This window comes from Gavia stellata, chromosome 14 (genome assembly GCF_030936135.1).
Source record: "Gavia stellata isolate bGavSte3 chromosome 14, bGavSte3.hap2, whole genome shotgun sequence".
Classification (NCBI taxonomy): Eukaryota; Metazoa; Chordata; class Aves; order Gaviiformes; family Gaviidae; genus Gavia; species Gavia stellata.
In genome coordinates, this window is record NC_082607.1 from 21,057,296 (window position 1) to 21,075,415 (window position 18,120).

General features: G+C 43.6%; 1 protein-coding gene across 1 annotated transcript in view; it reads right to left on the reverse strand.

The window, feature by feature from the left end:
• AMOT (angiomotin) overlaps positions 1 to 17,368 on the reverse strand; it is a 33,700-nt gene extending 16,332 nt beyond the window's left edge. The window contains exons 1-6 of the mRNA XM_009817465.2: positions 17,314 to 17,368; positions 14,962 to 15,880; positions 7,980 to 8,433; positions 5,994 to 6,138; positions 4,501 to 4,593; positions 1,670 to 1,815 (exon numbers count right to left, since the gene is read on the reverse strand). Coding sequence (XP_009815767.1) covers positions 1,670 to 1,815; positions 4,501 to 4,593; positions 5,994 to 6,138; positions 7,980 to 8,433; positions 14,962 to 15,833 — 1,710 coding nt within the window. The 5' untranslated portion in view covers positions 15,834 to 15,880; positions 17,314 to 17,368. The remainder of the gene's footprint in view (positions 1 to 1,669; positions 1,816 to 4,500; positions 4,594 to 5,993; positions 6,139 to 7,979; positions 8,434 to 14,961; positions 15,881 to 17,313) is intronic.
• Positions 17,369 to 18,120: the final 752 nt, after the last annotated feature.

The following is an 18,120-nucleotide window of genomic DNA, read 5'->3' on the forward strand; positions in this document are numbered from 1 at the left end:
CAAATGACAGAATAGTTTTAGAGCCAAAGAGAATCATGTCATTTTTAAATTACCCTATAACCTAATGCTCCCTGTCCCCCTGAGCAACAAAGGTGCAAGGCAGCCTTGCCAGGAGATGCTGCAATTTTAGTGAAATCCATGGACTTGCCAACAGTGAGCAAGGCTGAATGTGGCCAGTGATATTTAAGCATTCCTCTGACTCTGGTCTTCTTTTTTTATTATTATAATTTGTATTGCACAGAACCTGGTTCCCCAGTGACGGACCCCAGCCTAGCAATGCTAAGTGCCATACAGATGAAAGCCCCCTGCTCTCAAAGCTGACAGCCTGAGTCTGGGACTGGAGACAACAGGCGGAAACAAACATGTAGCGCAGGCCAAGTAGACAGTCTCTGGGTTAGCATGAACTGTGGCCTGGTCTCTGCCAACCATACCGTGAGCATCACAGCATGGGATGCTTCAAAGCAGCCTTGCCAGTGTTTGCAGTGAAGGTGAGGAGTCTGGGAGAAAGCACTGAAGTACTTGTTTGGGGTGGGGAGGAAGGGGTGGTTGGAAATTGAGAAGGATGAAGGTAGAAGACATCCTCTCAGCAACAAGGGGAGAAGAGAAACAGGCTTGGGTAAACCATGAGGGCCCTGGAAAGCAAAGAGGAACTGCCTGAATGTGATGTGGTGGAGAAAGGAAAGCAAGGTGGAGCACTGGGGAGAAAGGCTAATAAGGTATGATGGCAGGTAACCCTGCAACAACATCCTGAATGAGCGGAGCAGATCCAGGAGGGGACAGATTGAGGAAGGGCTTCCACAAAGCTGAAGAGATTAAAAGAAAGGTACCGCAAGGCGCAAAAATTAAGGTGGATATAGGCACAGTGCTCAACTGAGGGTGATGGTGAGTGCTAGTAGGCAGGAAGATGGCAGAATTGAAGGAGGAGAGAACAAATCTGCAGCGGAGGAAGTGTGCTTGGTCATGAGATTTCCTTCAGAGGCTCTCTATGGAGGAAGAGTAGGAGTAAAGGAAGCAGAGGCTGGGAGTGGGAAATGGAGCCTCTGAGAGGAAAGGAGTAGGCAGGAGGAAAGAGGACGGACACTATGACGCAGAAGGGCAGTGAGGTCAGAGCCATGTGTGAGTGGCAGGGACAAAGCTACAAAAGAAATTGCTGTGAAAGCTGCCCAGCTAAGCAGCTCAAATGCATTATCCCCTCTTGGAGGGGAGGAAAGGGAGAGGAAACAACCAAGGTCACGCGCAGCTTGTTACGAATGCTGGGCACATACAGTGATCTGCACTGTGCACCATGATACCCTGGTGTAAGTGGAACACCTGGCAAGGGGACAAGCTGCATTCATTTGATATTAGTTAGAAGTCCATCCAGATCTGAATTTCTGCCAAGTTCAGGAAGTTGCCAGGGCTGGGATTTCAGTTCCAGACCACTTTTATCAGTTGAAACAGAAAGAAACTGAAACATGGCTGCTTAGACGAAAGCACTTCCAAGGAAATACAGATTTGTGGCTTATCTGTGCCCAGTTCAGTGGTTTAGCTAACCAACAGAAAGCTAAGCCGAAATAAATAGCTTTGAAGCAAGCAGATTTCCTTATAATTTGCAGAAGACAAACTCATTCCCACAGTCACTTTTACTGGAACCCAAGCTACCTTAATTTTTTGCTCCCAGCATCCTTACCTCCTCCTCCAGTTTCACCACCTTGGCCTGAGCATTGTTCAAGGCCTGGTCTCGGATCTCGATGTGTCTTCGTTGGTCCTCGTTGGTGGAGCGTGCAGCAGCCAGTTCTATTTCCAGTTTCTCTTTTTCCCGCTGTGTTTCCTTGTCTATCAAAACAAAGTGAGAGTTATCAATGGCTGACACTCGTCTCTACTCAGCTTTCAGGAGTCTTTCACTCCAGAGGTGAAGGAAAGATTGTACTGGAACTTCTCACAAGAGAGAGAATGCAAATCTAGTGCTAAGGGGGGGGAAAAAAAGAGTACATGGCTTTCAAGGAAGAGAAGGACTTGTAACCCTGAAAAACAAGCATGGTACCTTCAAGCAACAATGTGCCACAATGCTAGCGAGAAGGAATAGAACATGCATCACTCAGTACAGTTAGGTAATTTGCTCTGATTATGCAGATGGTTAGTGAAACTTGGCACCTCTTTACCTCTGAGCTTTCAGCGGTGGAAAACAAACTGGGTAATTTTAATATCCCAGGCTGGGAAGAGGAGACGGCAGACTTCTGTGCCTGAAAAACTTGTGCTCCTTTTTTCACACTGACCCCACAAACAGGAAGGCTGTTCTGCCTGGGGCAGCTGTCCTCCTTCTCAAAGTAACACCCAGTTGTTCCACTTTGCTGGCAGTACCCTCAGAGGAGTCAGAAAACAAGTGAGCAATGAGAACTCCTCAGTCTTCCTCTACTGCCCTTAAAAACGATCCCCTGGGCCAGAACTAAGGCACATGTATCTGTTCTGTCACTGCTCAAAGCAGACCTGCAGTTCAAGAAAGCCTTTTGCCCATCACTGAGAGTTCATGACTGATGGTTTAAAGCCATCCCAAGAACAGAAGCTGGTCCTTTTCTGCTGTTGTCCAGAAGAAGCTAGTGGGACCTAGTGGGAGCAGCTATGTTGTGTGTTTCAGGAACAGGGCAACTGGCTTAATAAAAAAAATAAATAGGATAAAATAATTGGGGACTGGAGAAATTATCACACAGGGGTGTAAAGCAAAGCCACAACACAGAGCTGATGTCCTCTGTATATGTTGTCATTCCCAGCTCAAGGCAACCAGCTACAACGATAACATTAACACACTTGCTGGATACATAACCACAGAATACTCCCTGGAGTGATCTACACCCAGCACTGATGACACCAGAGAAACTGCATTCCAGAAACAAATATCCCACGACAAAGGAATGAGGACAAGGAGTGGAAGGCTTGAAAAACAGGAACTACATCCTGGGTGTTAGGACAGACTGCATACGGAGTACACAGGCCCGTTTGTGCAAGCATGTGCATAACTATATTTACAGGACCACAATTATTCCCTTTCTTCTGCCAGCAGAGAGCCAGGAGCAAAGCTTTAGCAACACAGAGTAGCTAAAGATTCCCTTCTGCTAGGGAATCAACGCAGCCCACACACAGGTTGCAAAACAAACCTGTCCACCAACAGCACCCAGAACTCTACAGAGCAAACCCTGACTGCAACTCAGAGCTAGCCTGTGACATAAGACACAATGACAAAGGCTAATGTCACCACTTGCCTATTCTTTTTCCCATCTCTCCCACCCCTGTATTTCTCCTCCACCCAGGAAATGAGTTGCTGACAGTGTCAGCATGCTAAAATGTATTGCAGAAAATAGGCAGAGATGAGACAGGGTGGCATTATGCCAGCAGGTATCAATCAGTGCCAGCAGTCTGTTTGTTAATCTCTAAGAGCTTGCAGCGAGGCTTTTGGAGGTTTTGTTCCAGACTTTTCCCCAAATGAGTACTGCTTCACTTGACAAGTGCCTACAGCACCCCTAGAAATGCTGGGACCAACGAAATGTAGTACTATGGTTTCCATGGTCATCCAAAAGGAGAAATTGAATGTAAGGCCTCACAGCTTTGACCTTCCCACCTCTCTGGGTGAACCTATGAACCTCAAAGCCCACCCAACCAGTTTGAATGTGAGACTAAACTCACAGACTTGCCACTATTACCAGGAGTTTTGAATTCACACCCTGACAGCCCTCTGCTTGCAACGTAAGCCACAAGGAACAAGCTAAAGACAACACAAGACAGGGATATCAGCATTTGTCAGAGTAGAAGCAGTGTGTGTTACGCCACAGAAAATCTCTATTTGCAATTTTATTGCATTACCTTTTTATACAACAACTGGAGAAAAGTGAGCATTGTCAGAAGGGTGGAGTACACTACGGATGAGAGAAAAGTTGGCTTGCCGCCGTCGGCCTCAAGACATTTCAGTACAAAGGAAAAGCAGCATTTCACATCTGTCATTTTGGTTTGCCTTGTGATAAATTCACTGCTGTGGACGAAATTCCCTTACCCAGCCCAGCATACTGCAGGCAGTGTTCATCCCTTTTATTTTTGCTGAACTGGATAGGGCAGTGGCAAATTAAAGAGGAAAGAGATAGGAGGCCTACCAGGTTCCAGTCCCACTGGCCTTAACTCATGCCAGGACTCTTGCCAGCCTGGAAAGGTTTAATTCCAAAGCTTTCAGGGGACAAAACAGGTGGACAAATTATCCTGTACATTATGGGGTAAACACTAATTTTACAGTTTAACTGCAAACGACATTTGCTCCAAAATCTCTACTAAATGCCATCAGATGGACTTCACATACTGACAGAAAAGGAATTCTTAAATCCCTCCTCCTTTCTCCACTGCCAGTTTTGGACTGTCACCGCCCTGATTTCTGTCCTGGTAGAAACCCAACAGATCTGAACTACACTAACCTGCTGCATTGTTATCCTTCCCAGGATGACCTGAGCATTTCTACTGACTCATCATGATTGCGTAACTCACTTTGTGCAAAGAGTTGAGAGATGGTTTTCCGATTGTCTTCAGACCCCTCAAATTCCTTCTCCGCAAGCTGCTTGTTGGCTGTCTCCATACGTTCTGCAACATTTTTCAACAAAAGGAACACTAAATAATTAAAAACTTTCAAGCATTAAGTCAAATCTGCTCAGGACATTTCTAATGCAAGCTAAGGGAACGGATCTCCTAATTCTACACAGCCAAAAGTAAAAAGCCTATCAGAAGCTGATGCTCACTTTTGAAATGTTTCTAATTATGTCATTCAGAAAATATTCTCAATGAGACAAAGCAGGTTAAATAAAGTTCCAAAGAAATTACTTTAAACCATTATAACACATAAGAAGTTTATTTTTTCAATTTTTACAAATGTTAAGACACCTTATTTTTCCCACCCAAATAAATCTCACCATACAATTAAAAAATTCCCTTACAATTCTCCACTAAATCTTAGTAGTTAGAACATTAAATCACTGTTGTCCAATTACCTGACTTTAGGGAAAAGTGTAAACCCTAAGGGCAGCTTAACAGTTCTGCTGCTGCAGGCTGTTAGAAATTCCTATCAGTCCATGAAAATAAGAATGAAATGTTTATGCTGTGTTTTATTATGAATAAGATTATTTAATGCAGGCCTTTGCGTACTGTCCTTCTCGATAGCTCTGGGCACTGTATGGCCTTACTTCTTGGACGCAAAACAATTTCTGGGAACATAGTCTTAGTAAGAGACTAGGGGCAGTGAGAGCAGATGACATGTACAACAAACAGAAGGCTTTCATAAAAAAATTAAACTTACAGTTTAAAAGACTGATAGTGCACCTTTAAACATCTCAAATTGCAGATGTTTTTTGCCTTTCAAACTAATGCTTAAACTTTGACCCATGTTAAGGTCAAATACCATTCAACATCACTCTCCACTGCCAGCCCTCGTACTGCCTCAGCCTCTTAGCAAGAACCAGACACTAATAACATCTCACTCTGGAAAAGGAAGGGAGATCCAAAAAACCAGATGCCTATATTGATAAGGAATGACAAGACCTTCAGGAAGAACAGACAGTCTGCAGTTTGTACGTCAGTGCAAAAGGGTCACTGGACAGGAGGAAATAAAGTGAACATGCCTGGTGGGGGATTAGGCAGTCAGCAAAACGTCTTTCCACTTGTATAAACTGAACAAATTGTACAAATTGTGTCTAGGATATAAGACAACAAGAATTCCAGGCTTGCATCTGTTTTATGGTATTTGGCTTATCACATGTTTCTTCTCAATGAGAAACAGGCTGGAAATGAGAGACTACAGCACTCTCCTAAACCTGTCTTCCATACTCCCAGCAAGCACTTAAAATCTCAGACTACTGAACATACTTGAGTATCCTGTCATATTCCAGTTGTGTCAACTGAATTCTGCAGCAAAACACTGTCCTGCCAAGTAAGTACAACAATAAAAAAAACAAACCAACATTGAAGAACAGAAGTTTTACTTCATTCACCTCTTAGATCCCTGTTGAAATCATGAAGCCTACGAATTTCTCCTTCCAGCTTGTTTCTCATGGCCTTTTCCAGGGCATCCCGCTTAGAGGATGACTTCTCCAGGTTTTTGTACGCCTCTGAAACTTGCTGAATTTCTGTTTCCAGCTGCAGTGGAAGTGAAAACAAGCACTTACTCTTTTATCACTAACAGTTCTTTTCATTCAGACTCGGAAAGGAGATTACTTTCTCTCAAGTTTTCTTTACTGAAAGAAACCTACACCTATACATTACGTAAAACGACTGAGTCTCAGGTTTATGATGGATCGTTCTGTATAAAGAATACCAATGGCTGAAATGAAGATCCAGACTCTCCTTCCAGACTCTAGCTCTGTTTTCCCAATATGATCAGAGCACAGATACAGCAAATTGAAGAAGTGCAAATGTCATCTATTTTTTTCTAAGACTGGGGCAGTTTGGCACTACTGTTAATCTGGGCAAAAAGCATTTATATAAATAGCCAATACGATATCAAATTGAGTAAGTAAAATAAAACAAGAAAGGCAGACAAAACTATGCTAAAAAAATGCTAGCGACAGATCTTGCATTACTGATGAACTCTGTAGATCTGTAATAGTTATGGTCCAAAATTCACAATAAAACTTCCTGATGTTCTATGTTTACACTTCAACAACTTAGCTGTGCTTTTACATATTCAATTTACTAAATGGGAGGAGAGAAACATTTGCAGTAAAATATGTTTTATCGTTCCTTCTAGCCTTCAGTGTAAAGCTTCTCTGATCACCCAGAGCAGAAGGAGATTCACTTCTAACTCTCCTTACCAGGCATGGTTTTGTATTGCTATGGAAGTATGGATCCACATAACAACAAACCCCATCAGCACTGTCTACAGCAAGTGATCAACAGGGGGGTGGAGGGAAGTGCATTTTTATCCTTCTTTCATTATCAGGAAGCTGTCAAACATTTCTCTAAAGTATTTCCTGGCCAGGAACCTTCCAAAAAAAAGTATAACAAAATGAACATATGTCCCTGGAAAGAGGTAACGTAGGGAATAATGAGCGTGGAAAGCCACACTGGTCACCTAAACTCAAACAAGTATTTTAAGCAGCCACATAATTTTATAGCCTTGGAGACTGCTCAGTGCAAAGAGGACAGCAAGGCCCACGAAGTCCTAAACTGGAAGTAGCATCAGCCTTTTCATGGCTGCAAGGCAAAAGCAAAGCTGACCTGCTGCACAGCTTTAAACCATTGGTCATCAAGAAGTTATTTCTATGAGGCTGCAATGAAAATACCTCTACACATATGCATTAATGATGGCTCTCACTGGGATTTTCTTTTTTTTTTAAAAAACATTTTAGCATCATTTACTTTACTTGTTTCATAAAGCCAAAAGGTGGCAAATAGCTTGATCCTAAAGAAGATACTAAGTTTTCATGGAAGTAGTGTGGTATTGAGGGAGTTACAAAAGAAGTGTTAGTTTCAGTCCTGCAGTCCAAATGTCTTTAATGTAGCCATAGCAGCAGCACTTGTCTTGCACACCATCCTGCCAACCAGTTTTGAAGCAAAGTCTCATTGTCTCCCTGAGTGACTATGGTCTCATGTCAGTCCAAACAGGCCCTTCCTGCAGCCTCTAAGGTCTTTTAGACTGCTGGGAAAATGAAGCCTGCTGCTATTCTGGACATAAGAACACTAGCTTTTATTTAACCAAGCAAGCCAAACAGTCAGCCTCTTCAAGACAGCTGATACGGATGCTCTTTTGAGCATGGTCAATAAGCTGTTAGAATAAAACTGAAGGCTTTGATTCTATCTTCTGACAAAGTTAAGCTGCTGCCCAAAGGGACAAGATACAGACTAATCAATCTGCATATAAAAGACTCTAAAGTAGGTAATCAATCCCTTAAGCAAGGAATGTAACAGTTGCAGATTAGATGATTCAATTATGGATGATACTAGACACAGGAGAGTGCCTGATATCCAGAAACACCCACCTTCTGCAGCCGGGCTACTTTCTCATAACACCCATCCAGCTCCTGTCGTAGAGACCGGTTCTCTTCTGACAGGATTTCCACCATCTGCTGGGCCCTGGAAACTATGGCAAAAGGATCGACTTGCATCTGCTGATATGGGGAAGGTATCTGCTGAGCCCGGGACATAACTGAATAGGAATCGCCTTGCTGCTGCTGTGGGCCTAGGAAGGGCTGGCATAGTCGGTACAAATCTCCCTGATGGACTTGGTTTGACAAGAATGGCTGCTGGGTCCGTGGCAGGATGCCAGGATCTCCCTGGCTTGGAGTCAGAGCTTGCTGATGCTGGGAAGGGGACAGCCTGGATGGTGGTGGAGACTGAAGCAAAGTCAAAGATCCCAGGGATGTCAAGGAAGAAGTTGGGCTGTGGTGGTGAGGTGGTCTCTGTTGTAACTGCAGCTGCACATCTGGGTTCTGCCTGGAAAACAGAGAGCAGAGGCTCCATCAAAGTCACGCAGAAGATGGTGCACAAACCCAGTGACAAGGTGTGGGACGACCTGTGTAGCTCCTATGCACAGGTCTTCCCACACGAAAGACTCGTACGCGAGGTTTTTCTCATTTTCATAAATTTGTTTTAGAAAAATGCCTCAAAATCAAATCATTATCAGAAAATGTATTCTAAGTGCACAAAGGTCTTTCCTCTTGAGTCTATTTTGTATAGAAACACTAACAGAGACTCTGTCAAGAACTACTGACCAAAATTATTTTTATAACTTTTCTCCACACTTTGTGGATAAAACAGCTGAATTGAGGACTGTTAGGAATGGACTTTTTTGTTCTGTCCTGAAATGTGCCATCTCTCATGGAGAAAACGATGAATTTTCTTCTGCATTTCAGGATACAGAGTTAAAGGGATTGGCTAAGCTCTATGCTAGTATGCCAGCACCACTGATTCGAGCTTTCTGAAATATCAACCAACAAGCTGCAGCCTGGTCAAATGAGACAGTTAAAGGATCTGAAAACCAATCTAAGAATCAGAAGCAGCCTTTTGATTCAGAACCACCCTCAGTCCTGTGCAGTAGGTATGTTTACTGCTCCTAACAATAACCTCTACAGGATATCAAAGACAGATCTAGCAATCTATAACATGTTTGAGTCTATCACAGAACTAACTCCAAGCTACACCAGCTCACATTTCCCAGGAGATCCCCAGCTCAACTTCTGCTGCATTAGCCAAGTAAGAAATCTCTCCTAGAAGATTGTGTGGATTTATCGTGCTTGGATGACCTCAGGAGGCAGGTTTTGCTTCCTCCTCCAAAGACATTCAACCTTTAACTTCTATGGATGTTCTTTATCCCAACAGTTGAAGTCACTCCTTCTCCATGCTGTAGCCAGTCTCTTCTTAAGCACAGAACTCAGCCCAGTGCAGACCCAGTCTGGCAGTTAAACGTGTTCTGATACACTCCTGCTCTTCTGATAAGATTTCCCACCCTTTGGGATGCAGTTCAACCCTGCAGCTGGAAAAGCACATACTGTTGTGCTACCTGGCCATAGCTGCTACGGAATACCCCCGTGGTTGTCTGCGCTCACAGGAAGGACCCTACGCGCTTGCTCTGCTGAGTACGGTAGGGGTACTGGGTGTACAAGAGAGCCCACAGCATAGCTCTCCCACCACACCAGGAGCGTTAGTGGCATGCCAATTGACAACAGCAAGCATGAAGCTGAACTGGGAACTAAAGGGTTACACAACGGGCTTCTCACTGATGTGCAAACACTCAGCATCATCCTTCCTGTTCTCTGCAGAAAGAATGCATCAACTCTTCATACCCATCCAAAGAGGAAACGTCTGCATTACTCACATCTGGCTGGCAGCACATGTAGGAGCTAGTACATTCTCAGCCCAGCGCAGCATTCGCTATTTCAGTACCATGCATCTTATGTCTCATTTTCCCTGCTTTCTGGCAGAGAAGGTGCATAGCAAGCTCCAAGCTGATGCTCAAACTCCTTAACGGGGAAACAAATCTAGCCTTTGTCACTTAGGAAAAAAGCAAATAATTACTGCTCTAGTAACTGTTTCTCTCTTTCTCACACTCAGGTGACTGTGGTCCCTGCCAGCAACATCTTTTCAGGAGCTGTGTTTCCCCAGAGATGATCATATGCAGCGTGAGGATCTTAGGGGTCATGCAGAAGAGAGATGTGCAATTAACTTCCTCAGGAATGTTCAGTTTAGTAGCAGCAATTTGGTTCTTCTCCTCCCAGGAGGTCAGCTCTACTTATCATTGCATTTTGAAATAAATACCTTTATTTGCCAGTTCTCATATTGAAGAATGAGGCAAAATGGTCACATGTCATGCTTAAGGTCCTCTGGTTTGTCTCAGCTGGTTTCCAGCTCCTTTCTTAGCTCACCCAGTTACATGCAGAGTTAAAACCTTGCATCTTCAGAAACCACTCGTCTCCTTGAGCTTATTCTTTACCTAACATAACACACCTCTGTTTTGATGTTATAATCAATTAGGGAATAATCTTGCTGTGCCATTTAATTTATGATGACCTACAGAGGTTAGATCAAAAGATAGATGTTGCTAGTCTGCCTCATGGATGTGAAAAACCACCTTTCCAATTTTGAACGTACAAAATACTCTCCTCCAGTCTGAAAACAACCCGAAGCAGTTACTCAGAGAAACTGACTTCATTCATCTCAGTGCGTTACTATTATAAGCCTAATGAGGACTATTTAGATGCCAATGTTAACAATTTGAGCTATTATGACTAAAAGCATCTCGTTATTCTGCCATCAGAGACACATGGGTAGAATCTTGCCATTTCTGCAGGACCTGAGCACTAATGAAAGGAACACAAAGATGGCCAAAGAGAAACAACAGCAGCAGCTAAATTCTGAAGAGACAGTCTTTGTACTAACATACCTGCTAATGACTTTTTTTTTTAAACCTATTGGAAAGAACAACTCTAGGAAATCATGGCTGAGTATTTCTAAACAAGATACATTTCCAAGATTTCCAGCATCTTGGCACTCACATCCAAAGCCTCTCATAATCTTGAAATTATACCAATCTTGTGTGTTCAAGCTACAACATGAGAGCTGGGAGCCTCTAGTTCTGTTGCATTACCAACAGCATTAGAGCTTCCAAAATGTCACAAATGCGTTTACATGCCCAGCAAAACAAGATAATGCAACTCGGGTAATACATCTGCTCTTTAAAAAAAAATCCTAGTAACCTCACAGTGACAACTAGACCTTTTACGATCTTGCATGCAAACTTTTACATACATGTTCAAAGAACTTTTTAGCATCCCCACTACTTTCAATTTTGTCTTATAAAATACTTATATATATTTTGTGGGTTCAAAATACCTGGCTCCAAGATTCCTCAGATTAACATGAGAACTGCAGAATTTATTTCTCTGCTAAACCAATTTTGCACTGAGAGATTCAGAAAGGTAAATGAATGCAACTGGACTTTTCAAGATTTTTAAGCCAGACTACAAAATTTTAAGATACAAATCACTATTAGGGTCACCTAACAGAATTACTGATAGAATGGTAGTAGAAACTTCCCTCCAGAAGGGAATCAGTCCTTGGGTAACCCTGAAGGAGCAATTAGAATTATATCCAAACTAACCACTTCATGCAAAAATGCAGAAAGGCTCTCAAAATACATGGAAAACAAAACTATGCAGTCTCCTTTCATTTGCCTTAGTGTCATAAAGACCTGAAAACCCCAAACACAGGAAAAAAACTCCGGGCAGTAATTCCCACAAGTGTTTAAGTTTGAAAGCATAACTTTAAGGGCCACTTCATTTTTAAGACTGTATCACGCAAGAATCTCTGCTTCCCTTACAGTCCCTGGCGCGTATCGGAGAAACACACCACGCGGGCCAAGTACAAACCTGGATTTATGGTTCTGCAACTACAAGGGTCACATTAGCTTTTAAGTCATGAAGACAGAGATATGGAGTAAGGGCAGCTCTGCAAGCAAACCTAGCCATCAGGAGTCCTGAGGCTGCCAGGACTGCAAACATCAAGTCACGCAGAAGATCTGTGGGTAGGGCAACAAAGTGGGGAGGGCAGAATAATGAAGAGATCAGGAAAGGTCTCTGGCTCGTTAAAATTTTTTCTGCCTTCCCAGCTTCTGCTGCCTGTTTTGTGTTCAAGAAGCTACAGTTCCCTTCTCTTCCACAGCCCTGCTGCACAAACTGGGAAACGCTGACTGCAGGAGGGAGCAGATTAGACAGCTGAGATCAAACCGATGCATTTTTGTTCTGCTTCCTAGTCATACCTGATTATCCCCCACTTTGATGCTGCACAGGGGAATGCAGTGCACAGAAGTGATTTACTAATTATGGGACAAATTCTGCAGACATCCTTCTCAAAAAGTTTCTGTGAAGTCAATGGGATTAATCACCACAGCAGGAGCTCAGTCATTCGGGCTCCAAACAGGGGATGGCGCTTGAATCGGAGAGACAGCGAGCTTCCCCTGCACCCAAAACCAAATCAACACGAGCTCCTTCTGCCCCCATCTCTCGTCTCTCGCTGTTCTGACACAGGAGACATTGCAACCCCACAGGACACGGAGCCCAAAGCACCCGTCTTCTCCTCTTACACCTGAACGTTTGTCTTCATCACGAATGCTAAAGTGCAGTTGAGATATTAGGGAGAGAATAGGATTTTGGAGCTTCACATGCAGCCAGCCCTCTTCTGAACTTTCTTTAAAATTTCCAAATAACAGCACAGATGCCTCCGGCATGCCCAGTATTTACATTAAACCAACATCATTACGAACATATACGTGTTCCCAAACTTACACCGCCCAAGAGCAGGTGAGGCAAACTGTTTGCAGACTGGTTTAAACTTACCACACAGCCCATTCCTTTCCCAGACTGGGGAGGGTGAAGCATGAGAATGCTGTGAATTCCCCAATGTTTATCTTGCTCAACGAGTTTTATTTAACCGCATCGTTAGGTCACCCTCAAATTCCCCCGAACAATGAGGGGAAAAACCCGCAGAAAAGGGTGTGGCTTCACGAGCAGAAAGAAGGGGCTTTGTTTCCTTGACGCACAGTTCAAAAAATGCGCACATTTACCAATCCAAATTAATCCCGATAAACACAGAGCTGCAGCGCTGGAAAACTGGAGCCTCTCAAAATACTTCATCACTCCAGTGAGGCTGCAAAGACACTCGTTAGCACTGCCTCGTGCGAGGCAAACGCAGTCCTGAAAGCTGTATGCCTTTAAAATCCTCACACCATTACCCAGCTGCACCTTTAGTAACACAGAAGGTTTCTTGTCTAAATGACAGTTTCTCTTAAAGTGTGTGGGAGAGGGAGGGGAATAGAGGACTTGCTCCCTTCCTTTGCAACGCTGCTCTGTAATTTATGGATTAGTCTTGCAATTGTTCTACTGCTTCAGCATTTGCTTGCAAAGGAAACCTCTTCTCTGTGCAGCTATTTAGGTTAAAAAGTAACCTCATTAGATTCCGAATGCTTTGAAGACAAATTTCAGTTGCTTCCCCTACTGGAAACCTTGCCAGCTGAACCTTTCTCCTCCCCCCCCTTCCCCCCCATGTTCTTTCAAAGCAGCCAGGATCCATCCAATACAGACAAAAATCACCCTGTCTAGAGGAGCTGACTGTTGGCGTGTTTTCAAATACCTCTCCCTTAAACAGCAAGCAGGCTACATCTCAGATTCACTACATATAATATTATGAGTATTTCTGATGCAGCATAACCATTAAGGATCTATTTCCCTTTCCTGTGTGGACAGAGATTTGAGGCCTTTGAATTTTCAAAAACATTTGGAACGAGCTTCTACAATCATTACCCCCCCCTAAACCCTTTACTTCCCCTTTTCCTGGCCTCTTTATTATTTATTTAGCCAGATCAAAGGGCCTTTTCATCAGGCTTCTATGCTGCTGAAGTCATTTCAGATCACAAACAATGGTGGACAAACTCTGAAAATAGCTCCCCATAGCACTAGGAAGGTTCTGAGCAGATTTGAACTCCCCAAAGCTCAGACTCTGCTCCCAAATACAGACTGGTTTCTTCTTCATGCTTCCCTCAAAACACAACACAGTATGTGCAAACACAAATGCACAGAGACTTCACCATTTACTTATGTAGCAACGCCCTCCTGTTGCTCCTTTGTATTACCCTTTTAGCTTCAAAATGAGGCCAAAACCATTATACCAAATCCCACCTGGTCTTGGACAGAGATGAGACAGTAAGGAAACAGGTAAAGTAAAGTTGTATTTTTAGCCCACCTGAATAAAACTTCATCTTCACCCACATGGACATCAGTGTTTGGCTCAAGCCAAATCTAGCTCCTTATCTAGAGGAAACCAGAACAGGCTGAGATTTCAAATGATGCAAGGAAAATGAAGCAAGTCTGGGATGAGGCACAAAGCACACTCCATTTTCCGCTCCTACGCTTTGGTCCACTGGAAATAAAATTTGAAAAACTCTAAAGAAAGCTCAGGTGATTTTTGTTACCTGCACCATTACTGCTTTCATTCACTTTCTCCTTTCCTACATAGCATTTAGATGCTGTTTAAATCTAAAAAAAATCTTTTGTCTGGGCAGATGTAATTAAAGAACAGCTTAAGTCTTGCAATAAGTAACTGCAAGTTTCTACAATGAATCACACCATAACTTCGGCTTTTGTAGCAAACCTTTTGTAAGGCTCCAGAGCCTCAGCATTGAACTTCCCCATGCCATAAAATCAAGCTGGCTTGTTTTGTGTGTGGGTTTTTTTTTTTCCTTCATTTGTGTTCTTTTTTTAAAAAGAGTCAGGCCTCTCTAGGTAAGCTACTGAAATATGTTACAGTCCTTCCAGACACAGTCTGTAGCCGAATACAATATGTCATCTCACATAATAAAGACAGGATCTTTGCTGAAAGAAAACCTGCCTCAGGAGTGAGGGCAATGGACTGAGTTTTATACTGTCTTTCCTTATGTGGCTGTCATGGAGTTTGTTTTAAGATCTTGCTTACCTGACTGACCCGTACTCAGGGGGATGTTGATACCTCATCATAGGCCCGTCAGATCTTCCCTGCTGGCTCATGCGATGGTCGCTATAGAAATGTCCCGAGTCCTGAGGTTTGCAGTTCATAGACGGGGTGGACACGTTTTTGTAAGGATACTCTGGAGGAGGACCCCGCTGCTCCATTCCTTTCATGTTGGGTTGGGAAGGGGGCTGCACTGAGTTCTTGTAGAACTCATTGGAACCAGAATTTTTGTAAGGGTCGCTGGACTGCTGAGGAGAAAGTGGAGAGAGGGGGGAGAGCGGCGCACTCGTGACAGGCGCGTGGGCCTTGACACCACTTGTGGCCAAGGATAGCTGCATCAGCCTCTCGCTCAAGGAGCGGACGTGCCCTTGCTTGAGGTCCTTAAGTCCTTCATCCTGGTGGACCTTCCCTGGGCTCACCCGCTGAACCGTGGGCCGCCCTTCAGTCCTCATCTTTTGGTTGGTGACCCCCGTTACATAAAAGGCTGCCCCAACACTAGCATGCGGCTGGCCCCTGAAATACTGTGACTGGACTTTGGCTTCCTCATAGGTCGGGAGATCCTCGCTGTTCTGAAGTCGCGGGGAGAGCTGCTTCTCCATGATGCTGTTGTCCACCTGTATCTCCTGGCCCTGGGGCTCCTGACGGGCAGCATGAGTCACAAGCTGGTGGTCCTGGGAGCTCAGCCCTTCGTTCTGAGATGCTGGACTCCCAGTGCTGTTGAAAGGGGGGGCATTTCCTGTGGCTTGCTGGTGTAAGGCAAGAAGGTTACGGTTGTCATTTGGGTTTCCGTATCTGAGCTGCTCCTGCAGCAGGCGCTGTAAAACTGTCGTAGCTGCTTGCTCTTCTGAATTCCTCATCTCAAACTGTGGTGCCTTTTGGGTGGAATGTAAAAGCTGCCCTTGACCTAAGGAAAGGAGACACGGTTATTAGCGCCTGAGTGGATCAAGCAAGAGACATTTAAGAGCAATGGTTTGAAATACAGAAAAAAAACAGGTTAGATTACCAAAGGTTCCCATAACAATGGGGGTCATTAAGGCCCTTGACCTAAGAAGGACTTGCATGCCAGGGGGCAAAGCCTCAAAAGGTGATGAAAGGTGACTTGCAAGTTTATAGGAATATCAATCGACTGCAAGCTGTAGGGATGCATGCCGAATACCTCAGACAGCAAGGCTGCTTTCAGGCAGAAAGGAGACATATAACTCACAGGATGATGGTAAAAATGCCTAAGACCTGTTTGCTTTATACTTAGGGCTACCAGTAGTGAAATTCACTTCCCATATTTCCAGGCAGACAAGGATTAAAGGGTGAAATCAGCAATTTGTCAATTTTAAGGGGGAAAAAAAAAAGAAAGAGGCCCATTGAGATAGTGTATGGTTCAAAGGAAGTAAAGAAATCTCTTAGCTTAGATCGTTTAAAGCAATTAATGAATACCTCGTTAGCCAGCAGGTTTTTAGAGTTGTGAAATACCCAGAGTGAGATCAGCACCTAGTCTCCCTGCTGCAGAAAACACTACGACTACGTACTGGTGCAAGTCAGGACTCTGTAACTTTCTGCTATACAAAGGCAACCAAATCCTCACACATCTAAATATCGTCAGCTGAATGCATGCAAATGCAAGAGGAGGAAAAAGAGTTGTCTGATCTAAGGAACAGAAAAAGACCTCTGAGTGGCAGGAAAAACACTGTGTACCAATGAAGGAAACACAAAGAGCCAATGTCAAGCACATCCTAAGTACAGATTAAGTCAGTGACCAACAGTGATTACACTTCGCTCAGTCTCCCAGTGGAGTCAGGAATTTGTCATGGAAACTCAAGCCCATTGGCCTTGCATGAGTTGAAATAGCCAAAATTAATGATACCTTTGAGACATTTAACTAAAAGCAGAGCTACCTTTGAGCTAGAACAGCTCAGAATAGAAACTATGCCTTACTTGTTGGCTAAGCTGTGGCTCTGCCCTGACAGCAGAATGCACATTGGTATTCTAGCACTTTATTTTGACACCTTTTTTCTGTATAACATTGCACCTTAGCAAAAGGTAACTCACTCCCAACAGCTTGTTCCATGGCAGAACCAGGGATGGACTGCAGGAGTCAGGAGACCTGAAGGGTCTGCTTTGTTCTGCGTCTCCACAACCACCCGGTTTCCCCCCTCAGGCCAGGAGTCTACCTGTAACAGAAGGCCTCAATGCGTCAGGCAGACAGAACCCTTCTGCAAATGTTAATGAAGAGAAAGTTAAAATCCACCTCATTCCAGGCTGCCTCACCAAACTAGGAATTCAGGCCCTGTTAAGTGGCCTGGAACATGATTCTTCTGAAATCCTATTTGAAGTGGCACATACCTATTTCCTTCACTTTGACTTCCTTGGTAAGGAGGAGCAGTTCTGCCACATGGGGGGTAACACACAGCCTTCCTCCCGCAAGTCCAAAATCTCCACTCTGAGATGGCTTCAGTCTCCTCTTCAGTAGGCCAGATCACTTGATACTCTCCTCGCTTCCAAAATAATTCTGAGGAAAGCATTGAAAACATAATTTTAATCAGCAGATGAGACCCTAGAAATAATAAACCTTGGCCGATATTTCAGATTTTTCTTTTGTAGCTTCTTGTTTTCTCCCGGAGCCCAGCAATTTTGATCCCTTTAGGATGAATGAACCCCCCTGTCCCTAACAATCTACTCCAGCTGCTGCTTTAATCATGACAATTTCTGCTCCAAGATTAAATGTTGCCAAGTAATGCTTTGTCCCATCTGTGCCTCCAAGTGAAACAGTGATTAAAACCCGCTAATTCTTTAACTCCATTGTTTTATTTTTTGCTAAGAATGAAAGCTGCAGCACAGATGATGATATCCTGTGCTTATGGCTCCTTTTCCAGTGGTGCTGTATATTTTAAACTGTATCAGCAGAAATCCTTTGATGAAAGCTGATATGGTTAAATGCTTTATAAACTTCAACAAATTATGCCTCTGAAATTACTGTCAGAATGATCGGTATATGAATATTAGCTTTATTTTACAGACTGGGAAAGTGAGGGGAAGAAAAGGACACTGACAAAGTATATGCCAAAAATATATTGCAGAGCACAGCTCTAATTCCCAAAACATTATTTAATTACATTACTTTTCCCTCTCAGAGTATAAAGCACTAAAGAA